Source organism: Mycotypha africana (genome assembly GCF_025528875.1).
Source record: "Mycotypha africana strain NRRL 2978 chromosome Unknown BDF20scaffold_2, whole genome shotgun sequence".
Classification (NCBI taxonomy): domain Eukaryota; kingdom Fungi; phylum Mucoromycota; class Mucoromycetes; order Mucorales; family Mycotyphaceae; genus Mycotypha; species Mycotypha africana.
In genome coordinates, this window is record NW_026515726.1 from 320,241 (window position 1) to 346,024 (window position 25,784).

At 38.4% G+C, this 25,784-nt stretch overlaps 11 protein-coding genes and 1 non-coding gene across 12 annotated transcripts; 8 read left to right on the forward strand and 4 right to left on the reverse strand.

Annotated features, from left to right (window-relative positions):
- Positions 1 to 47: 47 nt before the first annotated feature.
- On the reverse strand, positions 48 to 2,069 carry BDF20DRAFT_849611 (actin). Its single transcript, XM_053079915.1, has 5 exons — positions 2,018 to 2,069; positions 1,716 to 1,781; positions 851 to 1,524; positions 590 to 725; positions 48 to 466 (listed from the first exon to the last, which is right to left on the reverse strand). The coding sequence occupies exons 1-5, from the start codon at positions 2,036 to 2,038 to the stop codon at positions 236 to 238; spliced, it is 1,128 nt and encodes a 375-aa protein (XP_052938711.1). The 5' UTR covers positions 2,039 to 2,069; the 3' UTR covers positions 48 to 235.
- Positions 2,070 to 3,198: 1,129 nt separating this feature from the next.
- BDF20DRAFT_258827 (uncharacterized protein) lies at positions 3,199 to 4,072 on the forward strand. The gene is made up of 2 exons (XM_053075019.1): positions 3,199 to 3,755; positions 3,852 to 4,072. Exons 1-2 carry the CDS (start codon positions 3,346 to 3,348, stop codon positions 3,892 to 3,894), a joined length of 453 nt encoding a protein of 150 aa, XP_052938712.1. The 5' UTR covers positions 3,199 to 3,345; the 3' UTR covers positions 3,895 to 4,072.
- Positions 4,073 to 4,555: 483 nt separating this feature from the next.
- BDF20DRAFT_814956 (uncharacterized protein) lies at positions 4,556 to 5,593 on the forward strand (the record flags this gene model as incomplete). Its single annotated transcript, XM_053077034.1, has 2 exons — positions 4,556 to 4,943; positions 5,223 to 5,593. 2 exons carry the CDS (start codon positions 4,556 to 4,558, stop codon positions 5,591 to 5,593), a joined length of 759 nt encoding a protein of 252 aa, XP_052938713.1.
- A 48-nt stretch (positions 5,594 to 5,641) lies between these two features.
- On the reverse strand, positions 5,642 to 6,383 carry BDF20DRAFT_258970 (uncharacterized protein). Its single transcript, XM_053075020.1, has 2 exons — positions 5,945 to 6,383; positions 5,642 to 5,873 (listed from the first exon to the last, which is right to left on the reverse strand). Exons 1-2 carry the CDS (start codon positions 6,095 to 6,097, stop codon positions 5,691 to 5,693), a joined length of 336 nt encoding a protein of 111 aa, XP_052938714.1. The 5' UTR covers positions 6,098 to 6,383; the 3' UTR covers positions 5,642 to 5,690.
- Position 6,384: 1 nt separating this feature from the next.
- Positions 6,385 to 9,563, forward strand: BDF20DRAFT_259435 (P-loop containing nucleoside triphosphate hydrolase protein). Its single transcript, XM_053075022.1, has 4 exons — positions 6,385 to 8,087; positions 8,177 to 8,305; positions 8,431 to 9,327; positions 9,417 to 9,563. Exons 1-4 carry the CDS (start codon positions 6,561 to 6,563, stop codon positions 9,420 to 9,422), a joined length of 2,559 nt encoding a protein of 852 aa, XP_052938715.1. The 5' UTR covers positions 6,385 to 6,560; the 3' UTR covers positions 9,423 to 9,563.
- A 2,347-nt stretch (positions 9,564 to 11,910) lies between these two features.
- On the reverse strand, positions 11,911 to 12,768 carry BDF20DRAFT_800704 (trypsin-like cysteine/serine peptidase domain-containing protein; the record flags this gene model as incomplete). Its single annotated transcript, XM_053076372.1, has 2 exons — positions 11,911 to 12,368; positions 12,447 to 12,768. Coding segments are annotated over 2 exons (780 nt in total), but the record flags the coding sequence as incomplete, so codon positions are not given.
- Positions 12,769 to 14,382: 1,614 nt separating this feature from the next.
- On the reverse strand, positions 14,383 to 15,966 carry BDF20DRAFT_814442 (uncharacterized protein; the record flags this gene model as incomplete). The annotated part of the gene is made up of 8 exons (XM_053076976.1): positions 14,383 to 14,480; positions 14,559 to 14,982; positions 15,025 to 15,099; positions 15,176 to 15,265; positions 15,327 to 15,494; positions 15,562 to 15,660; positions 15,725 to 15,800; positions 15,860 to 15,966. Coding segments are annotated over 8 exons (1,137 nt in total), but the record flags the coding sequence as incomplete, so codon positions are not given.
- Positions 15,967 to 16,799: 833 nt separating this feature from the next.
- Positions 16,800 to 18,180, forward strand: BDF20DRAFT_813880 (pseudouridine synthase; the record flags this gene model as incomplete). Its single annotated transcript, XM_053076921.1, has 5 exons — positions 16,800 to 16,967; positions 17,058 to 17,246; positions 17,314 to 17,392; positions 17,454 to 17,595; positions 17,655 to 18,180. The coding sequence occupies 5 exons, from the start codon at positions 16,800 to 16,802 to the stop codon at positions 18,178 to 18,180; spliced, it is 1,104 nt and encodes a 367-aa protein (XP_052938718.1).
- A 146-nt stretch (positions 18,181 to 18,326) lies between these two features.
- Positions 18,327 to 19,881, forward strand: BDF20DRAFT_259015 (eukaryotic rRNA processing). The gene is made up of 4 exons (XM_053075021.1): positions 18,327 to 18,618; positions 18,690 to 19,068; positions 19,142 to 19,272; positions 19,340 to 19,881. Exons 1-4 carry the CDS (start codon positions 18,472 to 18,474, stop codon positions 19,478 to 19,480), a joined length of 798 nt encoding a protein of 265 aa, XP_052938719.1. The 5' UTR covers positions 18,327 to 18,471; the 3' UTR covers positions 19,481 to 19,881.
- Positions 19,882 to 20,023: 142 nt separating this feature from the next.
- Positions 20,024 to 20,105, forward strand: BDF20DRAFT_t22. Its single transcript has one exon. It is a non-coding gene; the product is annotated as a tRNA-Ser (tRNA).
- A 2,057-nt stretch (positions 20,106 to 22,162) lies between these two features.
- BDF20DRAFT_849669 (lysyl-tRNA synthetase) lies at positions 22,163 to 24,345 on the forward strand. The gene is made up of 3 exons (XM_053079916.1): positions 22,163 to 22,275; positions 22,371 to 22,497; positions 22,585 to 24,345. The coding sequence occupies exons 1-3, from the start codon at positions 22,208 to 22,210 to the stop codon at positions 24,100 to 24,102; spliced, it is 1,713 nt and encodes a 570-aa protein (XP_052938720.1). The 5' UTR covers positions 22,163 to 22,207; the 3' UTR covers positions 24,103 to 24,345.
- Positions 24,346 to 25,737, forward strand: BDF20DRAFT_849670 (uncharacterized protein). The gene has a single exon (XM_053079917.1). It carries the CDS (start codon positions 24,374 to 24,376, stop codon positions 25,517 to 25,519), a length of 1,146 nt encoding a protein of 381 aa, XP_052938721.1. The 5' UTR covers positions 24,346 to 24,373; the 3' UTR covers positions 25,520 to 25,737.
- Positions 25,738 to 25,784: the final 47 nt, after the last annotated feature.

The window sequence follows — 25,784 nt, forward strand, 5'->3', positions numbered from 1 at the left end:
TAGAATGACATATAATCTTTTAATGATTTAAGTGTGATATGATATAGTAAATTTTTTTTTATAGATATAAAAAAAAAAGTGTATTGTGTGCATTGAAAACAACAGAAAAGAAATTATAAATCTGCAGGTCGTTTTTTGTTGTGCTGTTGTCTTTTCTTTTTTTAAAAATCTACTTTTTTAATAAGTAAAGAATATAAATGAAGAAATGATATATAAAAGAAAAGAAACGAAGCGCTTAGAAACACTTTCTGTGGACAATAGAAGGACCGGATTCGTCGTATTCTTGCTTTGAGATCCACATTTGTTGGAAGGTAGAGAGAGAGGCCAAAATAGAACCACCAATCCAGACAGAGTATTTTCTTTCGGGAGGAGCAACGATCTTGATCTTCATAGAAGAAGGAGCAAGAGCAGTGATTTCCTTTTGCATACGGTCAGCAATACCAGGATACATAGTAGTACCACCAGACTATTCAATAGATCATAGTGGTTGTAAGTAACATGATGTCTTAATATAGGACTTTTTTTTTTCCAATTTTCTTTTTCTATTTCTCGGCCAATCATATTTCCAAGACTAAAAAAAGAAACTTACCATGACAATGTTAGAGTACAAGTCCTTACGAATATCGACATCACATTTCATGATAGAGTTATAGGTGGTTTCATGGATACCAGAAGATTCAAGACCCAAGAGAGAAGGTTGGAAGAGAGCTTCAGGAGCACGGAAACTGTGTAGAGAAGGAAAAAAGAAAAAAAAAAAAAAGGGATACAGGTTAGTATTTTTCTTAGAAACAATGAAAAAAAGAAAAACTAAAAAAAGAACATAAGAATAAGAATAAAAAAAGAGCTTTACCGTTCATTACCAATGGTAATAACTTGACCGTCAGGAAGTTCATAAGACTTTTCGAGAGCGGAGGATTGGGCAGCAGTTTGCATTTCTTGTTCAAAGTCAAGAGCAACATAACAGAGCTTTTCCTTAATGTCTCTGACGATTTCACGTTCAGCAGTGGTAGTGAAAGCGTGACCACGTTCAGCGAGGATACGCATCAAGTAGTCAGTCAAGTCACGACCAGCCATATCCAAACGCAAGATAGCGTGAGGAAGAGCATAACCTTCGTAGATAGGAACAGTGTGGGTAACACCATCACCAGAGTCAAGAACGATACCAGTGGTACGACCGGAAGCGTATAAAGAAAGAACAGCTTGAATAGCAACATAGAAAGCAGGGGCATTGAAAGTTTCAAACATAATTTGAGTCATCTTTTCACGGTTGGACTTGGGGTTCAAAGGGGCTTCAGTTAAGAGAACAGGGTGTTCCTCGGGAGCAACACGGAGTTCGTTATAGAAGGTGTGATGCCAGATCTTTTCCATATCATCCCAGTTGGTGACAATACCGTGTTCGATAGGGTAACGAAGAGTCAAGATACCTCTCTTGGATTGAGCTTCATCACCGACATAAGAGTCCTTTTGACCCATACCGACCATGACACCTTGGTGACGAGGACGACCAACGATAGAAGGGAAGACCTATATGAGGTGGGGGAGGCGGGGGAGGGAATAAATAATCAGTTAACTGAACTTTTGCGTTGAAACCTTCATTCCAACCATCCGATGGTGTGAGGCAAGATGAGATGGGAGCTTTCTCATCTCACAAAAATAACTATCCTCCCCTTTTTTCTTTTTCAGTGAATATTTAAAAAAGATAGGTTTCTACTTACAGCACGGGGAGCGTCATCACCAGCGAAACCGGCCTTACACATACCGGAACCATTATCAATAACAAGCTAAAGTGATGATAAAACACGATTAGATTTTCTTCTTTTTTTTTGCCCAGAAATAAACCAAAAAAAATAAATAAAATGCACGGGAAATAAGAGAGGGATTTCCAATAGGGAAAGGGAAAAAAAAAGCGTGTCTCGTTTTAAGCTTTTGACTGTTGCCCTTCATGGCCCTTTATTATTTGCTCGTGCACGAAATTGTGGTGCCTAGTTTTAAGCAATTTGACAAATTTCAAACTTACAGCAGCTACTTCGTCCTCCATCCTTAATAAATATTTATTATTATTATTATCGAAAGAAAAAGAAAAAAAGGAAAAAAGAAAAGAAGAAGGGAAAAAAAAGCTAAGGGAAATAGGTAAAGCGTAACCTCCCCAAAAAAAAACTCAGTGACGCAGTTGAGAGATTCTCATTTGTTTGATTGGCTTATTACGAACACATATCATTATTAGAAAGAAACTCAGCATCAACCTTTTTTTAGGTTTTTGTTGGCCCTTTTCAACAAAAAATTTCGCGTAAAAAACTGCTGCAGCACAGGGCAATTTTTGAAAGGCAGATTAGTTTTGGCTTTTCTTTGTTCTTTTTTCTATCTGTACATCATAAATTGGTCATAAGCCAAGAATTGATTGACAAAAAGCAAAAAAAAAAAGCCCTTTATTGTTAGAGAATTCTTTCTTTCTTTCTCCCTTTCTGTAAGTAGACAGCTACCACATGTAGAGCAGTAAATAATAGGAGTTGCGAGGATTCAAGGACAAACAAGAAGTACTCAATAAAACAGTGCTCAAAAACATTCACTGCTATTTATTACATGCTCAAACTTACATGTCCCTTAAAATCTTGATAACTTTTTTTGAAAACATCGAGAGTGTAAGCTTCACTCGCTTTTTATTCTCTCCTACAAATTGTTTAAAGGATCAGATAAGTTCTGGGCCTATTGTGGGGTTGTTGGTTCTGACAAAACTTCTGTGCTACAGCCAATGAACGAGACTACAATATAAATCGGTGAAAAATGAACATGCCCACTCTTCCAGCGATAGAGGATTGTACTCTTTAGTGTACCAGCTATAAATGTGTGTCTCCTCTTCTTCAGAAAGAAGGATGATCTTACTGCTTTTCATTTTTCTTTGTTGATTGCAGAAAAATTTCCAAGCTTAAAAGATTTGCCCTTGGTTACCGGGAATTGAAAAAACCAGTGCCCAGGCGATCCCTTGATTGTTATTGGATGCTTCTCAAAAAGAAAAAGAAAAAAAAAAAAAAAAAGGTTAATCAACGAATGCATGCAACGTTGAACCCATGCCCAATAGACTCCACTGTAGATTTTAGCAGAGCGAAAGCATTTGTTTTTTCAGGGAAAATAGACATCCATAGTGAGCTCAACGTGCATAGCAATAGGATGATTCATGCTACCGTCAGATCATACGCTTTTAGACAACAATGTCTGCATCCTGAGCTGTCGTTAAAGATCATAACTGCTAAAGTCGCGCATTCAGAGAGGAGAGGATCAAGATAGCTCACCCTCTGCCTAACCATAGAAAGATCTGTAGGACACTATTTGTCTCTGTGAGCCTAAATCATGTGCCTGAGTGGGCTAGATTGTAGAACAGGGGCAATGGCCCAAAGTCTGATTCGATACACATATGACACCATTGCTGCTTGGATGGTGATGTTGATCGTTGCGTTCGTTTTGACATCAGTAATGCGACTCATGGTAGCAATCGCTGTAATGAAGATGTATAACATGGCGGCTGTTTTGTTTAGAACAGTGCTCCATAAACACGTCGTTAGAGTAGGATCAGACGCGCTTACATCTTTGTCGCTAAACATCAAACGCAGAAGAGAAAATCATCGTAAAGTTAATATGGAGCATCTAAAGGCTGTCATCCATATTTTATTGTTTTATATTTTTTTTTTCTCTCTTCACCTGCAAAAAACAAAGCAAGAACCACTACAAAAAGCTTCATCTCATGTGTATAATTCATGCAGGTTGGTTTGACAAAATTTTGTGGAGTTCATTTGAATCCCAGCTTGATGGCATCAAGGGCATATGTGGTGTAGTACATGACCCTAACCACTTGGCAGCTATTATAAAATTCTTAGCATGGTGTATTCCATTCTTACTTGATACGTGACGTGTGCTAAACCGCTAAAGCACCATGCATCTATAGATCATGGATGAAGATGTGGGCATTCGAAAGTTTATTCTTGGTGACTGCTTGCTCTATAAAGAAAGCACCTTGAATATAGGATACTTTATTTTCCCTTGATCTTAGAAGCTTAGCAACAAGCTTACGCTCCTTTATCAGTTTCAACCACCTAAAGTCAATGGGAATAAGCTAGTTTTTATACTTGTTCTTTATGCAAATCATATTGAAACTCTGCTCTTTGTTGATCTTGGATCAAATAATCGATCGAGACATGAGTAGGTTATGGCAATTTGTTTTAAAAAAGTTTTTGACTTATCATGATGGCTAGCATGGATGCCTCACGGTTTCAAAAAGAATAGCTTTCAAATTGAAAAGCTACACTTGACAGGCAGTCACGACGTACCTGAAGAGACCCGCAAAATTAAAAAAAAAAAAAAAAAAAAAAATGGCAGGAATGAAAAAAAAAAAAAAAAAAAAAAAAAAAAAAAAAAACAAACCCATTCCTTTTTTTTTTTTTTCTATTATTTTTTTTTTTTTCTTTTTTTTTTTTTTTTTTTTTTCTTCCTTATTTTTTCTTTCCTGGCAATTTTTTTCAATTTTTTCTCGATTATCTTTACAAGTTACAGCATGGAACATAAAATGGACTATATAAACGATCAACTTCAAATTGTAAACAAATTCTCGTCGTTGATTTCATTAATCGATCACATTTACCCGCCTTTAATGTGTGCATTATGTGATACAGCGTTTTCTTCAGAAAAGGACCTTCTTCAACACCACAAGGAACGACATAGTAAAGAATCAAAATACCTGTGTATTCATCCACATTGCCAAAAACGATTCAAATCAAAAGGCGCCTTACGCTTTCATCTATCCAACGCACATATCGTGAATCAAACAAAGGGCCCATTACTTGATTCGCCGTTTATAAACTATACCCACAATAATTTGATATCATCAAATGCACCATCAGCGAACGATAAACTTAGCCAAATAAATACCACAGCATCATTTTTCATATCAAGCAGTAACGATTTCACAAAAAAAACTACCAACAGCAACATCGTCAAACCTACCATCGACAATATCCTAAGTACCAATGTTTCTCCCACCAGGACTAACAAATCCTCGCCAAAGGTCGAACCCAGTAGCACTCCCCTCAGTTATAGTCACCACGATGGTTCATTATCCTTCATTCAGTCGCCTTCCTTGTCGCCCGAAACAATCGGTATGAAATCACCAGCATCCACGACGGACAGCCATCCTCCTCCTCCACCTCCACCACCTCCTCCTATTGAAAAGCCAGTACCAACAGCAAGCAGCTTCATCCATAGGAAAAAAGAAAAGAAGCAGATCTTTTCTTCACCCGTGCTAGAAGACTTGACTCCTTCGCCGCCTCCATCACCTTTCTCGCTATATCATCACCAGCGTCATCGGAAACAAACATTATCACAGAAAGCGGAAAAGCTCTTAAATGGTGTGTATCCACCTTTACAATGCCCAAGTTGCCATCAAATGTTCAACAGAAAGACGAATGTCATAAAGCATCTAACAGAAGCTCATGTGGGTGAAGAGCCCTATCGATGTATTTATCCTAAATGCAATCACCCTAAAATGTATGCTACTCGTGAAGGACTAGTGTATCATATAGTTCGTGTCCATGATCAGAAAAAGTGAAAAAAAAAAGAAAAAAAAAATAGTTGTACATATATATATATATTATACTATAGAGGCCGTAATAAATGTTATCCAACATCAGCAGGGAACAATTTATTCAGGCTGTCCATTTTAAGCATCTTGTTTCTAAATGCGTTGATAAACATTTTGTCGAGCAATATTTCATTCCACATCGTAAGCACTTGTACGTACTTTGAAAACCGCACACTGAGCAGAATTTTCTAGCTGGGAACATGGAGGGCTCTACTTGACATGTCTGATAGCAATAGGTAGTGACAGGCTAAAGTAGCCATGTGTTAGTAAAGAAGGGTCTCTTCTATCCCCGAAGCAAAAGAGGGAGCTGTACTTTACACTTTCTTCCAACATTGTATTCAAGTTTGTTTTTGTCGAGTATATATTGCTACTTCTGCCTCTCGATTTACGTGGTAGACCTTGTTTTATTTCATGGAAAGAAAAAATGATGTGTTGACAATTTTTGTTTCGGAAACAGTAGAGTAGTGTCATTTACCTTCATCTTCTTGAGCTGCCAGCGCAATACTAATGAGACCTTCAACATCGTTCAACGATTGGTGATTGTCCTTTTCAAGAGACTCCAATTGTCGCTTTAAATGTTTCGCATGAACTTCAAGATTGGCGTGAACATGCTTGATTCGCTTTGACATGAGTCTGTGTGGGGAATGGCTGTCAAAATCAATTCAGCTTTTATTTTTCCAAGAGTTTTCTAAGAACGAGAAAAAGTACATTGAATGAACCCTCTAAAAAAATAAAAAGCAGATAAAAAAAGCATTCAGCGGGATGTGTAATTTATTTGTCTGCTGCATTTATTTGGTTGATTCAATGTCCTTTCACCTCCTTTTCTTTCCATTGTATTTTCTCGCAGCAGCCCGTTCTTGAACTCAATTACAACATCCACTTGAATCCGATCTGACTCGATCCAAAGACCAGCAAGAACGGTAGACCAGATCCCATGGCTTCGAACACTGCACAGGGAGATGTGGACGAATTTGACGACGATGATCTAGATCTCGAAGAATTATTGGAGGTAGTGCAAACAGTAGAACAACAACACGCAGCAACCACGACCACGGCAGAAGATCGAACTATCTCATTTGTATCTTCAGAGGACGACCCTACCCCGCCACCTCCTTTGCCACCCTCCACTGCTTGCCACCACAAATTCGACCCAGAAAATTTGAGGACATGGATTTATCCAGTCAATTACCCTCTTCGTGGTTACCAGCTGAATATTGTCAAAAAAGCCTTATTTCACAATACGCTCGTTGCTTTGCCTACCGGCTTGGGTAAAACATTTATCGCTGCCGTTGTTATGTACAATTACTATCGCTGGTTTCCCGAATCCATCATTATCTTTATGGCTCCTACACGTCCTTTGGTCGAACAGCAAATCGAAGCCTGTCATAAAATTTGCGGTTTGCAGGAAACAACTTTATTGATGGGTACCACCTCAGCGGCCAAACGAACACTTTTATGGAGGGATAATCGCGTATTTTTTGCAACGCCTCAAACAGTTGAAAAGGATATTGCTTCGAGACAGTTTCCCTTGGAGAAGGTCGCCTGCGTCGTGGTGGACGAAGCCCATCGGGCAACCGGCAATTTCGCTTATTCCGTCGTTATTCGTAAGCTAGCACAGAGGAACAAGCACTTCCGCGTGTTGGCATTGACAGCTACGCCTGGCTCCACTTTGGATGCAGTGCAGGACGTCATCACCAATCTTCAAATCACAAACATACAAATAAGAACGGAGGACTCGATGGATATTCGCGAGTTTTCGCACGGCAAGAACATTCAAAATATCACCGTTCGACTCGATTATACAGAAGGGTCCACGGGTCTCTTGCCTCGCATCATCAATGACTACAGAAACAAAGTGTTTCAGCCCCTGTTGGATGACCTTGCTCGCAAGCCTAGCGGTGTGCAGCCGGATATAGATCAAGTGACACCTTATGGATTGATGAGCAAACGGAATTACTTCATGGCTACGGCAAAGAATCTCAACGCCTCACTGAAATTTAGCATTTTTCAGTCTTTTCTTATGGCAGAGGCTGTCTGCCGTGCTTATGACAGACTTTGCCATCATGGTATCGGTTCGTTCGTCGACACGGTTCAAAATAAACTTGAAGAGTTCAAAAAAACGGAAGAGAGTGGGAAAAAGTTGAAAAAAGCCGAGATCGCTTTCAAGAACAATCATCATTTACAGAACATTTTGACCATGGCAAAACGAGCTATGGAGAACCCGGATTTTGCAGGTCACCCCAAAATTGATCGAATGGTATCGATCCTTATCCATCATTTCACCAGTTTGGCGCAAGGCGAAGCGTCGAAAGTGATGGTTTTCTCCACTTACCGAAGTTCAGTGACGGAAATTTGTAAAGTATTAGACAGGCACAGGCCTATTATTAGATGCTCCCCTTTTGTTGGTCAATCGATGGATAAAAAAGGTGCAAAAGGATTGAATCAGAGAGAGCAGCAAGAAGTGAGTAGAGCCATCTTGCTAGAATTAACATAGAAACAGGGAACCGGGATACGTTGACACTGACGCTATCTACTCGTCTGCTGCTTTAGGTCATTCAAAAGTTCAAAAAGGATGAAATCAATGTCATTGTGGCCACTAGTATTGGTGAAGAAGGCCTTGATATTGGTGAAGTAGATTTGATTATTTGCTATGATTCTGAAAGCTCACCTATTCGTATGGTAACCTTTTTTAAGAGAATAAACAAAAAAACAAAAAAAAAGAAAAAAAAAAAAAAACAAAACAATAACCTCCAAGTTTTGGCGATATTGTCTCTCATTCTAACTTTAAATGTTGTATATTCTAGTTGCAAAGAATGGGGCGGACAGGTCGCAAAAGACAAGGAAAGTGTATTCTTCTATTAACTCAATCCGAAGAGAAAAAGTATGCGCGTGCAAAAGAAGCATATGCCAAGATTCAGCAATTGATCGCTCGTGGTTGCAACTTGAACTATTACAAACCTAATCCGCCTGTGCTTCCTGCTAATTATAAGCCTACTATTTGTCGCAAAGTACTAACAGTCAGACCTTATGTTTCAAGTACATCCGTTAACAAACGGAAGCGTAATAATCAACAGACCAAATATACTGCAGAAGGCTATTTGCAACCGGCAGCTCAGAGGACCTTCATTGAGAGTTTCTCTGATAGTCAAGGCCAGCGCTTTACCAATATTGAAGAGATCAAAGATCGGTATTGGCCTGCGTACAACACAAAGAGAAGTTTGAGTAAATACTTACCTTTACAAGCGCAAGCGAAATCGACCTTCCGTGTGGATCATAGTCATCGTACCATTCGATTTACTGGCTTGATCAACCGTATCGAGCAGCGTATTTTAAACCCTGATAAGCGTATTCGTTTGAACGTGTCGTCTACTGGCAATGACGACCGACCAGGCGACAACATACTAGTACTTCCCTCTAAATCTAAACCGTCTATAAGCATTGTTACAAGGAAAAGTAGCAAGGCTACTGTAAAGACAGAGCAAAGAAGATTGCATGATTGGCAAAATGAAGCTGATATGGCCGAATTCATGGAACAGCAAAACATACGTCAAATTGTTGGCATCGACAATGAGAGCTCGTTTGAAAATTCGTTTTCTTTATCTTTGCCCTTCAATGAAATTGAACAACCTAGAAAGGAAAGCAAGATACTCCTCTCACCTGTGCGCAACATGCCAACGAAGGTAACGAAAGGAAAAGAAAAAGTAACAGAACTGTCTTCAGAAATAACTATCAATAATAAAGGCGGAAAGGATGGATTCGATCTTGATTTTGACAAAAATGATTTCCATAGCAGTGAATCATCGTGGGAGCCCATGCTACCTGATAGCTTATTTATGGACGATACTTTAACTGGGCCGCAGCTCAAAAAAAACCAAAGCGGGAATGATGCAAAAGAACCATCCCTCAGCCTATTCTTATCACCTGAACCACCACCTTTAGCTCCAACTACTGAACCCTTACCACCTGTTGGAAATTCCACAGAGGATGACGAGTTCGATGCGTTTGACGATGAATTTGATTTTCCTTTCGATGCTGAGCTTCTGAAGCAAGCTGAGGCTAATATTATACCCGGGTTCAATGATCCTCTTGACCCCTTATTCCCTTTTGAAAAGAGTCTCCAACAGCAAGATCAAAACCGTAAAGTTGTCAACGTCTGGGATGAAGAATTATGTTGTCTTAGTGAACGTGGAAAACGTGTTATGTATAAGAGACAGCAAGAGTTTAGGCTTATGTATGGTCACTATTTGTCTACCCCTTTATGGGACCCTGCTTCTTCGATATACGAGACTGTTCAAACGATAAATACAACGTATACTAACTCTGCTGGAAAAACACCCTATCTTGGCGGTGCTCTTACCATGGTTAAAGATAGCAATTCATCCACCAATTTAAACATACAAAGAAGTAATATTATACCCAACTCGCATCTGCGAAATAATCCTGAAGGATACCCTGATGTTTCTGATACCCTTAATACTCCAGCCTTAAAGAAAGTTGTAATGAATGAGCCAATAATAGGTCGCTCTGCTGTTCACCTTGATGGGAAAAGTGAGATGCAAAGTGAAGAAGAACCTGGTGAGGATTTTGCGTATGAATTTGACGAAAGCGTAATTGCAAACTTTCTGGAGAATAGATTTGATGAAGATGGTCAGCCCGTGGAATTTGCTTGCTTTCAGAATAACGGGCAATCTCAAAGTATGATCACCGAAAAGAAAGCATTATACTACTCAGACAATCTCATATCAGATCCCACCAAGCATACTCTGCGGAAAACAGATATAGGCAATTACAAACTACCCGAAACCAAGTCTCCTGGAGATGAGAAAAAAGATGATATCATATTTGAGTTTGACTTTGAGAAGGAGATGTTATCCGATGATGATAAAGAAGCAGTAAGCATAAAGGGAAACGATAGAAAAGAACCTTGCTACCATTCAAAGAAATATGGTGACGATGACGAACCACATGAGCCTGCCACCAAACGTCAGACAACATTAAATGGCTCTTCAACGAACCATGAAGTCAAGGAAATAGTAATATCTGATTCAGAGGGAGATGCTGCTTCGATTGATGCTGTCAGCGGTAGAATAGACCGAACAGCAAATCCTTTGCAAATTCAGCATTCGAAAAATGATATGGTTATTAATATTGATTCTAGCCCTCCACGATCTCTTCCTCTTGAGAAATTGCCTGAGATAATTGAAGATGAACAAAGCTCTCAAGACTCACTCATGCATGCAGGCTCAAGGACGATGGAGAATGAAAGAGATAGTTTTTTACTTCAGCCTTCAAAAGATCCTCCATGCTCGTCCTCGCCGAGGTCGGTATTAAGCGACCCTGAATCTTCACCCATCATAAGAGTACGGAAGAATAGAAAACGGCCGTTGATAGAAGCATTGGATGACAGTCAACAGATTCCTTTAGAAAAACAAGTCAAGGAAAGTGAATCACTTGAAGAGCTGTCTCAAAGTAGTTTGCAGGAGATACAGCAACGTTTAAAAAAGCGTCGTAAAAGATCTATCAGAGAATTTTTCAAACAGTTTGTAGATGATGAGGCCGAAAAGAGTAGTGATGGTGGTCATACAACGGATGCAGAAGGAGACGAAGGGTCTTCATTAATGAATTCTTTCATAAACGACGATAGCAGTATTCTAGATCAAGACAGTCGACTGACAATGGATGAAGAAGAGCTGACTACTGCTGGAAAAAAGAGGATCAATGTATACGCACAGAGCCTTCTGCAATCACCAGTTTCCAGAAATGGAAAGCATTGGATGAACAAATTTAATGCGGACAAGTGGTTGAATGTCAATCCTGACGAAGATTCCATCCTGGAAAGTGAAGAATACGAAGAACAGTTAGAAACCATACAGGACTTCTCTTCTAATAATCCACTGCCAAGCAAACAATATCAGGATTACTTCGAAGCAAATGATGATGATGACTTTATGTGATGAATATTACTCTGTCAACAGCCAAACCTTTATTATATACAGTATGTTTATTGTTCCATTAATTTATGAATGAAATAAGATTATTAATATACCGCCGAGAAATAAAGATATTGAAATTTGATAAACTGACGCTTGTGAGTTGGAAACGTTTTTTTTCTTATACATGAGTAAGCTTTTTGGTGTAGAGCTAATATAAAGCTGCTGTGAATCATTTGTATTTAAAGGATTCAATGTATCAGCCGCTGCATCAATCTGTTTTCCATTCATATCTGTGATGCTCAGTTCAATGAAATTTTCCTTCAAATTGCTACCAGTCGTGTCATATTGACAATCTGCACTACAAGGTAAGGCTGGTAGATTATAAAACGGGTCTGTTAAATTCGCTACAGAAATACCTGACACAGACGATATCCAATCCAGCATTGACGGCGCATTTGTGAAGGCTTCAACTACAGTATTTTGTGCAGCTGAAGAATGTGTGACGCTTTGATCTGAAGGAACAGGGCACGTTAGCTTATCGGGACTAATATCCCTTGCTCCTAATATTCGCGTGAGAGTGCCCATGACAAAGGGAACAGTAACAGTTCCATTTGTGTAGGGATTTTGAATTGATTGAGGTACAATAAGCGGGCCTCCAGAATCCCCATGACAGGCAACTACGGTTTCTGTGTCAGATCTAGCCTCAATATAGTTATAAGCGTCAAATCTTGTAACTTCTAGTGGAAGAAACTGTAGAGTTTTGGCTAGTTGTCCTTCTGAATCAACATAACCGAATCCTACCATCTCACCTAGAAATATAGGGAAGGAGTACGTTATTCATATCGCTTGGATCGGCTACTATTGATTAGGGGAAAAAATCTTCAAACCTCTTAAGGGTGTAGAAAGAGGTGCAGTAGGCGGCCAGAAAACTGCTCGTTTAACGTGTGCTGATTCTATCAAGGGTCGCTTAAGCCGTAATATAGCTGTATCATACTTAATGTTGATCATGCCGGATGCATTATAGTTTGGATGAATGGTCCAGTCCTCAATAGGTACTGTAACAAGTTTACTTCGTTCGACATCGTTGTATAAAACAAAAAACGGGCTTTCAAATTGCTGCATGGGCACATCCATACAATGAGCTGCTGTCAAGACCAAAGCAGGATCATAAGAAACAATAGCACCGCCGCAAACATGTGGACTACCTATTGTAATAAAGAATGGATATTTTGTCTTGTCTGTTACATCAATTCCAAATTGTATGCATTCAACAAAATATTGTATACAACATAGTAAGAAGGGTACGACGAAGGAAATTCTCATTTATAATATCAAGGGGAATGAGGAAGAGGAAACGAAGAACTTAAAAGGCATAGAAACTCATTAGCGATCTAAGAGGGTAGCATATTCAAGAAAATAGAAAGCATTCTTTAAATTGCTGTTTCCTATATCCTTCTGGGTATAACGTTTCAAAAATCCAGAGTTGCTCAACCAGAGGATGGCTTCAACTTTTTATCCCTGAAATATGTTCACATACCAGAAAGAAACTTTTTTTCCTTTTACCTCATTAAGAATTTTCGTCATAATCAGGAACTCCACATCCTAGCGTTATTGATTTTATCAGGCGATATCATTTACATACAAATACGTTAATGCCTTGATTTAAACAATTTTGATAAGACTACTATTGAGTCTGCAAACATTTACATTAACTGCAGTAAGTTTAGCCGGGCAGAAGAACTCCAGTAATAGCCAAAAAATATAATTCATAAAGTCCGTGAAACTCGTATCGTTGGATGCGAAAGAAGCCTTTTGAAACTTGATGCGAATATCAAAAAGAAGTATCTCAAATAAAGCAAAACGCGTGTAACAGTCAAGACAATCGCACCACCTTGTACATTGACCAGAAATATTGTAAATAATATCAAACTATTTTTAGTATGCAATAGAAACCGATCCAAAAATAGTTACAAGAGACGTCTGCTTCTGCCCACTTATTTACCGTTATTTAATTCTTATGTAGAATGTTTATTTAAAGGTAAGATGATGTCAAAAGCCCATCTTTAAACTCCTTAGATACTCGTAAATACCCGAACAATATTTAAATATAGAAAAGTTTTATTTAATACGAACATTCCTTTTCTGCAATGACTTTGAAAATTATCAATATCGACCGCCTGTTTGCTAGATGTGGCCAGGATAAGCCGTAGAAGTGGTAGATTGCACCGTTTGATAGGGCTGCTGATTGTTAGACTGCACGGGTGTTTGGTAGTTTACCTGCTGTTGATAATTGTCGCCTGTAACTATTGGAGCACTTGTGGGGTAAGCTGAGTATTCAGGCTGTTGAGGAGGTGAGATAGCTTGCTGCTGTGCGGAATTGGTATAATCGTAGCTTTGTTGTGCAGGTGGTATAGGGGAAGCAGTGGTGGCAGGGTAGGGCTGGGATGCATGATCAGCTTGATGCTGTGGCGTTTGCTGAAATGTTTGTTGCTGTTGTTGCATGTTATAATCATAGTAGGACGATTGATAGCCTTGCGACTGTTGTGGTTGTTGTGATTGAGTTGTTGGGTTGTTCGCGTAGAGACTAGCATCAGAGCTATAATAGGCCGTTGTCGGTTGTTGTTGATGCTGCAACGAAGTAGACTGGCTTTGCGTGGCAACAGGACTAGCACTTTGCTGATTTGGATATCCGTAAGAAGGTGCTTGCTGCTGTGGTTGAGCTGCAGATGAATATAGAGCTGTTGATGGATAAGTATAACCTCCATAAACTTGTTGAGCATCAGGATAGTAGGGCTGGCTATCAGCTGCATATCCATGTTTCATTGCAGTTGCTGATGAGTATTTTGCAACTGAACTGGAAAGCATTCCATCATATATGGTTCTAGCCTGCATGAATTTCTCATTTAGAGCAACAAGTTCGTCTGCGTGTGTAATTTGAAATAGGAGATGACTTAGATATAATCCTATAGATAGTAAGCTAGTTCAAATCATAAACTTACCTTTCTTCAAACTATACTTCTCAATCAGTTTTATTAGCTTAGGCCTAATAGCCAATGCGTTATGATACATAGATTGCAATTCATCGTTATCTGCTAAGGAGCTTCTCATATGTGGATCACTGCTAGAAAGCATTTCCAGCAGACGGTCAATATTTTTTGACTCGCTCATAACTTCATTTTCAATTGATGCGTCTTTCAATAAGTCAGCAGGAGAAGGGTCGACTATTTTCTCGACATAGTTGACAGGGAAAATACCTGTCTTGCCTCGTAGTTCGCCCTTCCACCAATCACGGTAAACACTTTCAAGCACTCGTATAATGTCACCTTTTTGAAAACCGAGTTCGCCTTGTTCGGTAGGTTGAAAATCATACAAAGCTCTTACACGTGAGATCTTTGGTGGAGCATCTTCGTTGTCAGCTTTAGACTAAGTTTCAAAAACATCCATAAGTTTAATTCAATACTCTACTTTTGCTAGTTGTTTAAAGTGCTTTACCTTTGTCGCCGAAATACTGTTCTGGTTCGTCGAAACGGAAGTTTCAGACTAAATGCGAATGCAGCTATTCATTAGCGAGAGTTTAAACTCATGATCAGCTTATGTATTAGCTTGCATGACTTACTCTATTCAACCTTTGATTTTCGGACTCTGACAGTGACAGAGCTAGAGCAAGCTGCAGCTCCTCTTCTTCTTTCTGTTTATCAAGTTCGGACTACAAATGCATTATATTAGTAAGAGTCAAACATTGCATAGTTTGAAGCAATCTTTTCTACCTGTGTGAATTCCTTCTTAGGTTTTTGAGGAGACGGGAATTGTATTCCTTCAGCACGCAAAGAATGATAGATTTCATTCATCAACCCCAAACTGGTATCTGCTCTGAATTCAAAAGAGCACATTTGGATGAACTCCAATACTTTTGTTCGCACTTTCTGATGGACCGTCTATCATTTGTTAAATTTATGTTAGAAACTGAACAATTTAACAAGGAATAAATCGTCTGATCTTTACTCTATCATGGACAAGCTTTGTTAAAGTATTTGTAAATGACCGTGATGATATTTCACGATGCACAGGAAGACTACAGTTCTTAACCAACGCTTCTGCTAACTGTTAAGTTAAATGAGGTATATTAGTGTTATCCTCTAGTAAATGTATAAGAAAGGCTACTTACAGCTACAGCATAGAGCTGAACATTAGGATTCTTGTTGCTTAAACGCTTTTCGATCGCAGCAATGCAGTCTCGAGCACTATTGTCTTGAGATTAGTGAATGGGTATTCAGAGTAAGAACTACGAGCAAGATATTACTTTTCGGGCGTAGCGCGAGTTAGTTTATCTGTCACTGCGAGTATAAGTTCCCAATTCTCCGCAGTAAGGTTTTCGTTGGTTGCAGCAGCTGAAATACACAAAAACATGGTTTCCTTTAGTAACTATTCGAATGACATAGTAAGGGAAAGAAAGTAGGTTTACACTTTACCAACTGACTCATCAAAAGGATTGCTTCTCGAGAACATTGTTCTATCGGTATAAGGGAGTAAAGTAATAATTGCAACGGAAAAAAAATCTGGGCGTTGAAGAGTGTCAGCTGTTTGAGGTTGAATATCCGCTTTTGGAAAGGGGATGAAAAAGAAAGGTACGGAAGTCTTGGTTTTTTTTCCTTTTGGAAAAAACCAATGCTACAGATCCTTGAACTCAATTTTGAGAAAGGAAGTTCTAATTGATCAATGAATACTTGATCAAACGCACTTGGTAGCCAACAGCTATGAAGGTCTTCTCTTTGACCGCTTGATATAAATGGTGAAAAAAAAATGCATTGTCTATATTCGAGACGTTTTATAAAGCACTCTTCTTAGTTTGGAATCAGCACTTGTTCAAGCAGCTACTGAACGATTTTTGTGCTGTTAATTTTTCTCACTTACTATCAGTGTTTTCTCGGTATGAGCTAATGGTAATTCATTAGAAATGGTATTATGCTCAGTTTCTTTATTACAAAAACGACAGCATAAGAGCTGAATTTAAACCGAGTATGAATTCTGCCTTTTCTCTCAGGCAAGGGTACACTCTTCACTATTCCCGTCATGTTGATCTTAAAGAGATGTCATTGCAATTATAATAGTCTTATAAACATACAATTGCAGAGAAGCAGCTACCGTTTCTTGCATGCTTCTGCTCAAATTTCTAATAAACTTTTGCTCGATGATGTTCATACAGCAGAGTATTTTTTCGAAAATGGTAGCTTTGCTATTTTATGGCCAAACCATTCGTATTACGATCTAAACAAACACTTCATTTAGGTCTAAGAAAAGTGAAACCATACTATTTCCAATTTCATTGTTATGCAAGAGCCAGAATGGTTGGGAAGACTATTTTGAAAATGTTCATAGACGAATTCCGTGGTAGAACGAGCAATTATTATGTAATATCAGTATTGAGAACACCTTCTTTTTCTTAGGAGTTTTTTGTATAACTTAAAACTCACTAGCTGTTCTCTATAAACAATCTGTAGGCCAGAGCGATTGAGAACGGTTTGATTACAGTAAACGGCGAAAGTGTGCGGCCAGACAGGGTCATAAAGCAGGGTGATATAATAAAACATTCAGTTCACCGTCATGAACCACCTGTCCCTGATATACCAGTTGAGATCGTTTTCGAGGATGAAAATCTCATAGTTATTGACAAGCCAGGGTGTTTACATGTAAATTGAATAGTGCTTATTTGTAAAAGAACATTTTTAAATTGTTTTTTTTTTTTTTTTTCTATAGGTACATCCTGCTGGTAGATACAGGCATAACACGGTGACGCATATTCTATGCAATGAAAGAAACATTGAGAAGCTTTACCGTATGTCCTTAACGACACTTCTCTTTGTGGTAATATAACTCATCTATAACAACCTTTTAAGCATCGAATAGAATAGATAAGATCACTTCGGGACTATTGATTATGAGTAAGACGCCTCATGCAGCTACAAAACTGGGGTCGTTGATGAAATCGCGCGAAATAGAAAAGGAGTACATCTGTCGAGTAACTGGTCAGTTTCCTGGGTAAATAGTTTACAATGGATGTTCAGCTCAATATTTACAAGATTAACATACTTTTTCAGAAAACAAATTTTTTGCGAAGCTCCTATAAAGATGCTGTCCAATTTAGTTGCTTACAACTATGTTCATCCTGAAGGAAAACCTTGTGCTACAATATTCGATTGCCTCAGCTATAATAAGGAAGATAATACCAGCCTTGTCCGATGTAGGCCTCTAAGCGGGCGCACGCATCAAATCCGCGTACATTTGCGATACATGGGTTACCCAATTGCTAATGACCCAATCTACAGTTATTCATCAATATGGTCGAAACAATTAGAGTTACTTGATCACAAAAGTGTGATAGAAGCCATAATGCAAAATCAGCCTTACGATTACATGGATGATGATCCATTAAATTACAGTGGTCTACCACGCTGTGCAGAATGTAACATCCCTTTACCAAATGACAATTTTCTATCTAACTATTCGCCATTGTGGTTACATGCTTACAAATACTCAAGCAGAGATTGGTGCTTCGAAACACGCAAGCTACCCTTTTGGGCCGAAGATTCGTTTAAGGCAGACATTACATTGGCTGCCTTATAGTTTACGGTTTTCCTTTGCTTAGTAATAAACCAAAGACAGTCTGTTCAATTACGCAATGTCAGTTTAAGCTAGATAGCCTCCACAGTCAAAATAACGCGCCAAAATGTCCCACTTGTCTCTCGAAACGCCAATTAAGGTTGTGATTACAGATAATGCTGTTTTATGCTGCTGCTGACTATTTTTTTAATTTCGAGACCAGCTAAGCCATTTTTATCTTGTAACATTGAAATTGACAAGTCGCTTTTTACTGAAATTTGCTTTAATTGTATTTTGCCTGCATTATAACCCTTAATGGACTTCTTAAACCCAGTTATAAATAATCAAGATACTATTGAACCCGCTGTGGAATGGGTTAGGTATGAAGACGTAGATCCAGAAGATATTGACGATGAATATGGTGATATGGTCATTGAACAAAAACTGTTAGTCAATAACGAAGTATGGAAATGAAAAAATTGAAGCGTACAACAAAGCCCATGTTTCTCACATTCAGATCAATTATACAATAGGATGCTTTAGTTCGTATTAAAGATGATCTCAAAATGAGAGATCTTGAGTGGATAGACATGCTGACGGTCACTTCTGCAGAACCGATTAAGGTAGCCGATGCATTCGACGATTTATCTCGTGAAGATGCTTTCTACAAACAGGCTTTAGAAGCCGCATATGTCGGTAGAAGTTTAGCATTACAAGCAGAAACGTCCTTTTTAAAACCTGACGATTTTATTGCGCCCATGCTGAAAAATGACGAACAAATGGAAGCAGTTCGTCAGCGATTGGTAGCGGAAGCGAAGGATGGAAATGAAGAAGCGCTGCGACGTTTGCATCAGTTTAATAAGGAACAAAAGAAAGCACAGGCTAATGAACGAGCAAAGATTTTGAAGCGAAGTAAGGAGTAATGTTATTCACTATATCCTCTTCGATACCTGACTGTTCGATCTATTTTTTTTATTCCCCACAGAGAAAAAAGAAGGTTCAGAAGTAAAATTAGATGATGACTTCACGCTAGATCTTGAGGAAGCTGAAAGAATAGCAGCAGAAGGCTTACCGAAAGGTGAAAGACCCTTCAAACTCTACGATCGCGAATCAAGGGTATGCAAAAGTAGATGCTCATCATTTCTTACTACGAGTTATTGACGATTACTTTCATTTATAACAGGCGGAGAAATATGCTTTAGGCAAAAGGAAAAATGCAGCATCTGCCTTAAATCCTGCAAGAAAAGGAATGTCAATTAACAAAAAGAGCAGCCTCAAGAAAAATAGACCAGGAAAATCAAAACGTCAAAAATTAAGGAAATAAAGCAATTTGATACCACCTTTGTCAAAAGTGGTTTACGTTCGATTCCTTTTTAGGAATTTTTGTGCTGTTTGTGGTTGAACATCTGCTTTCAATATATTGATATTATCTGGCTCTATTACTATTGAAATATTTGAAGGAGCGATTGGTTACATTATATATTGCATTGTATAATATGAAGCCATCATTACTCTTTATTTTCATCATATAACCATAGATTATAAATGAAAACTGTATTATAAAGATAACTTGTTCGATTCTTAAGTGATGGCTGCTTTTACATAAAATCATCCTTAATTCATGTTCTTCTCTTTTTTTTTCAAATTACTAGTGTGCGTTTGGACGATGCCTAAATATACAATTGGACACAACGCTTATCAAACGGAAACGAAACTTTGAGCGATACTTATACTTTGAAATAAAAAAAGGTTTCCATTTAAGATGTTATCTCTCCATAAGTCAGTTATTGTGAGCAAGTCACAATAAATCACGTGATTTTGTGCTACCTCATAATCTCAAAGAGTACTAAAAAAAAGTCACAAAGTTGTCGCTTTGGCGGAGTGGTTAACGCGGCGGCCTGCTAAGCCGTTTCCTTCACGGAGCGCAGGTTCGAATCCTGCAGGCGACGTTTTGTTTTTTTTCAGCATTTTTATGCGGATAAAAGATCTACCGTATCTTCTTACAACTAACAAGAGCACTCTTAGAATAAACGTAAAGTTTTAGAGGGAAGATAAAAAGATGATTCTTTATCGATCCAGAGAGTTACGTTATATTATATGACCATTGGTTGTTATATTCAATCACCGTTATAGCACGATATGTATGTACCAATTCTAACACTATAAAATGTTGGCATGATCATTTTGAATTAACAATTGTCCTTTATCTTCTTGTTAAAACTTTGTAGGTACTATGAACCTTGTCTTCGTTTATCATGCACGGCCTGTAGTAATGTTATCGTAGCTTATCAATTAAACTTGAAATATAAAACATTAGGATGTATATAATTCCATGTCTAATTCTTTTAATAAAGTGTATTCTTCTTCCTCCCCGAGATAACCCTATATAGATATACGTGTATCGCTCCTGAATCACACCATTCCGTCGCATAACTTTAGTATAATAGTGGTCTATAACCAAAATCGATTATTTCTACACTGAAGTTCAGTGAAGCGAGTGCTATAACAAACAGAATATCAGTGTCTAAGGAAAGCAGCTTGCCCCCCTGAATTTTAGTTCTTAAAGAACGTATTAACAATACGAGTCTGTATAGGCAGTACAAAGTAAAAAGTCAGTCATTGTTGAAGAACTATTACAATTCTTTTGGTCATAAGGACGCGTTGATTTATAAGATGTGATGAGATCCGTATTACTAATTTATACGAGGTATGGAAGTATTTTATCCTCCATTTTGTTCGTAATGATAGTCGAACAGCAATTCAAGATCAGTCTAAAATATGAAGGTCAAAAGCATTTAGAAGTTATTAGAAAAGAGGGTCAGTACTGTGGTACTTTCATGGGACCAATAACGCCTGAATACGTGTGAAGGTTTTTTAAGGTTCCCTCCACCTTATCTGTTTTGAAGTTTAATAGTAATTATAAGGTTCTTATTGAAATAAATGGGCAGCTTCTCCAATAGAACACACATAAGTGTGAATCAGCTTGTTATTTATTGCACTTCCTAAAGTAGGCATCGACGCTTATATAGAGAATAATGGATCGGATCTAGTTTCTTTAAAATTAAAAAGGAATCAATCAGTATTTATCGAGTCATTAATTTAAAAGAATACAGAGATATTGCTCTAAATCCTGTCAAGTCTTGTTTCAAAGTTCCTTCGAACAATATGTTTCTATATTGCCTGCTGGTAATGCGTTAAGTGCAAAAGATACATTACAAACTTGAGAAATCTGGTATAGCAAATTTTGCTTAAATAGCTGTTGGACCTTTGAAATTCGAGATGGAGTCGACGAATTCTTGGCAGCCTCAAAATGTATCGGTTTGATGACAACCGTAAAGAGGAACGCAAACACAATGGAGTAAAAGGGATAAAATTGACAAGGTAAACTATGATTCAAGTACATGTGAGAGAGCAGAAGATTTGATTAAACTTAACGCGATTTTAAATTGACAATTTGTTAAATGTAGCGAATATCATCGGGATTGTCTCAGCTTTCAAAAAGAAAAAAAAATAAAAAATACAGCATAAACAAGGTTATATCTAACTTTTTTGAAATGATCACAAGGACAGTAAATTTTGATGATAAATAAGATTAAATATGTATTGTTACTTGATCTACATATTCCAATCCATTCTGCTCTTTATTGCTAATTATAAGTTGTTTGAGATGGTCAGTAAGCATAGAGTACTTCAAAGTGCTAATAACACTGCATATTTATCAACTTGATATCAGAAACTGTCAGTAGAGAATGACAGCAATAGCCTTAAATAGCAGCTATTATGCCGTGCTTAATTCACTATTCTGAGCCTTGACTCCTATTATCCTAGCATTTATTGATTTCAGTTCATTGTTGCCATAAAGCAAGTGTTCAATGAAGAGACAGAAACTGAATGACCCATTTTGAGTAACTGAATTACAAAAATGAAAAGGATCAAGAACTCCTGAAGCTTATTCAATCTCCGTCATCAAATTTTTTTTTTGTGCTTTTTTCTTTAGCAGCTTCAAGGATTCTTTTGCCAACCTTCTTCCACTCATAACAGTAACAACACAATGTCTGAGCACGTTGATCAAAAGAATCTTCAAAAAGATCCCGTCACTGGTGAAATGATCTCTAAATCGTAAAGCTCAAATTTAGCTTTTTTGCAGGATATTGCATTGTCAACTTACAGCTAATTGTACCATTTTACCTTCCTTTTTTCATCGTTTATTTTAGTGAATTCAAGAGACGTGAGAAGCTTCGTGCTAAGGAAGCTGCCAAGGCTGCTAAGGCTGCCGCTGCTCCTCCCAAGCAAGCTAAGGAAAAAAGTGCTGAAGAAGGTGAAGATGATTTGAACCCTAATGTAAGTTCGTTTCTTCCTGTTTAAACTAACTCTTTAAAAGCTATGACAAGTCAAAGACTGAATGAGCTGTCAATTTTCACCCTGTAGCAATATTTTGAGCTACGTTCCAAAGCCATCAACAAGCTTCGTGAAGGTGGCAATCCCAACCCTTATCCTCATAAGTTCCAAGTTGAAATGACACTCCCCGAATTCATTGAAAAGTACAACAACATTGAAACGGGTGAACGCCTTGATGATCAAGTTATTTCTGTTGCAGGCCGTATCCATAATAAGCGTGCCTCTGGTGCCAAATTGAGATTCTATGATTTACACGGCGACGGTGTCAAGATTCAAATTATGGCTTCTCTTCAGGACCACGAAGGTGACGATTATGCTGTCACTCATGATCTTTTAAGACGTGGTGATATTGTCGGTGTTACTGGTGTTCCTGGTAAGACCAAGCGTGGTGAACTCTCTGTCTTCCCCAAGAAAGTCACCCTTTTGTCACCCTGTCTTCGTATGCTGCCCAAGGCCAACTATGGTTTCAAGGATGTTGAACAAAGATATCGTCAACGTTATCTCGATTTGATTATGAACAATTTTGTTCGCGATAAGTTCGCCGTTCGTTCTCAAATCATTTCCTACGTTCGTTCTTTCTTGGATTCTCGTAAGTTCATGGAAGTCGAAACCCCCATGATGAATATGATTGCTGGTGGTGCTACTGCTAAGCCTTTCGTCACTCATCATAATGATCTCAAGTTGGATATGTTCATGCGTATTGCTCCTGAATTATATTTGAAGATGTTAGTCGTTGGTGGTCTTGATCGTGTTTACGAAATTGGTCGTCAATTCCGTAATGAAGGTATCGATATGACTCACAATCCTGAATTCACTACTTGTGAATTCTATATGGCTTACGCTGATATGTACGACCTCATGGATATGACTGAAGAGCTGATCTCTGGTATGGTCTACAAAATCTTTGGTAAATATCAAGTTCAATACCACCCTCAAGGCCCTGAAGGACCCGCTATGGATATTGACTTCTCTCCTCCTTTCAAGCGTGTTGACATGATCCAAACTCTTGAAGAAAAGCTCAACGTCAAGTTCCCTCCTGGTGATGAACTTCATACTGAAGCTACCAACAAATTCTTGAGTGATCTTTTGATTAAGCAAGGTATTGACTGTGCTGAGCCTCGTACTAATGCTCGTATGTTAGATAAGCTTGTTGGTGAATTCCTCGAAGTCGACTGTATCAGTCCCACTTTCATTACTGGTCATCCTATGATGATGTCTCCTTTAGCCAAAAAGCATCGTGACCGTAAGGGTCTTTGCGAACGTTTTGAATTGTTCGTTGCTACTAAGGAAGTTTGTAACGCTTATACTGAGTTGAACGATCCTTTCGATCAACGTGAACGTTTCGAAGAACAAGCCAACCAAAAGGCTGCTGGTGATGATGAAGCTCAACTTATTGATGAGAACTTCTGTCAAGCTCTTGAATACGGTCTTCCTCCCACTGGTGGTTGGGGTATGGGTATTGACCGTCTCACCATGTTCTTGACCAATTCTAACAACATTAAGGAAGTTCTTCTCTTCCCTGCTATGAAGCCAGAAGAAAATAATTAGACAATCCCTCCAAACCTTTTTTTTTCGTCCCGCTGTTGAACATCATGTAATAATAATTAAAGTATTAGAGTCATTTACTTAATCGTATGCCTGGAATGGTAGGTTGGTGTGCGGGGTAAAAATCTTTCTGATGACCTGTGGAAGGTATCAGCGTATTCATTTTCAGCTTGAATCAAATGTTCATGTATAATCCGGGGTTTATAAGGCTTCTCCAGTCAACCCTCTGTAAAAAATGCTCGATCTTTATTTCTGTTTTGCTTCTAATTAATAAATGCTACTATTTAAATTAGCTGTCAAACGTGCGATACCTCCCATTAGAGGACATTCATCGTCAATATCAATTTTAAGGACGCCCCACAAATTATGTTTGCCATATAACGCAACAAATCGATATTTTCATCCAGCTAATGTTAGAAAAACAGCTTTAGCCGGCGTTCGTAAACCAATTTTACCTGCTACAAAAGATCCTAAAGCTATCATACCTTTTTTAAGCTCAATCCCGGAAGACACTACAGAGGCCTATAACGAGCTATTACAGCAGCTGGCTGAATCAGGGCGATCGCTTCAGGCCCAAACGACTTACGACATCAAATTTCGTCACGACACATTGAAACCCAATGTCAACACATATACTCAGCTCATGCTGGCTTATATTAACGATGCCAAATATGAAGAAGCCATGGACATTTATTATCAAATTCGGGACTCAATACAACTGACGTTTTCTGTGGAAGCCTACCAACAATTTATCCACTCACTTACTCACAATCGGCAAAACAGTCGACAACGACAGCCAGAAAGCGATCCAGGGTGGGTCGAATTTACTGTGGAGGATGTCTCCATTTATGCTGAGTTGAATGGAGACTCTGATCCTGCTTTGCTCACCGCCTTCGCCTTATTCCAAGATATGCGACAATTTAGCCATCTTCCTACTACCTCTCAAATGTACATCGATTTATTACAAGCTTGTGCCGAACAGAAAGACGCATACATCCTTGAACGGCTACATAAATTACTGCGTATGGATCTGTGTTTAGATCCCGATATACACGTCTATCATCAGCTTATGGAAGCTTATCGTGCCACTAATGATGGATCCAGTGTGATAGAAATTTGGGAAATGACAGATTCACGATTATGGAATGGTACAACCGCGTCAATTTTGTTGAAAACATGTTTAGAGAATGGTTATTACATACGATCAGATGCGGTTTGGGAACGACTCAAGGCAGAAAGGCCTGATATCACAATAGCAGTCGATGATTTTAATAGCTATCTACTGTGCTTGTTAAAGCACCAGGATATAGATAAAGCACAGCAAGTGCTAGAAAGAGGACTGCTGGCTGGTGAAGCAGATGAATCAAGTGTAGAGATTTTGAGAAGATTCAATTTAAAAAGCAGTACGGAAAACTCATAGTTTGAAATAATGTTTAAAACTTGAGATGGATCATTGAGCTGTCGTATGAAATAAATGATACCCAAAGAGCTTCCCTCCACACGGAAGTATACTGGATAACGTATACGTTGGTTTTATTCTTAAGAGTTTCCTGCATTCAACCTTCCTTAGTTTAGTCCCTGCTTTTTTCTTTTTGTCTGCCCCTTATCCCCCAATGGTGAAGCTATAACTTAAAAACTGTTTATTGTCTCCTTGACGATAAACTAATTTTATTTTTTTTTTCAAA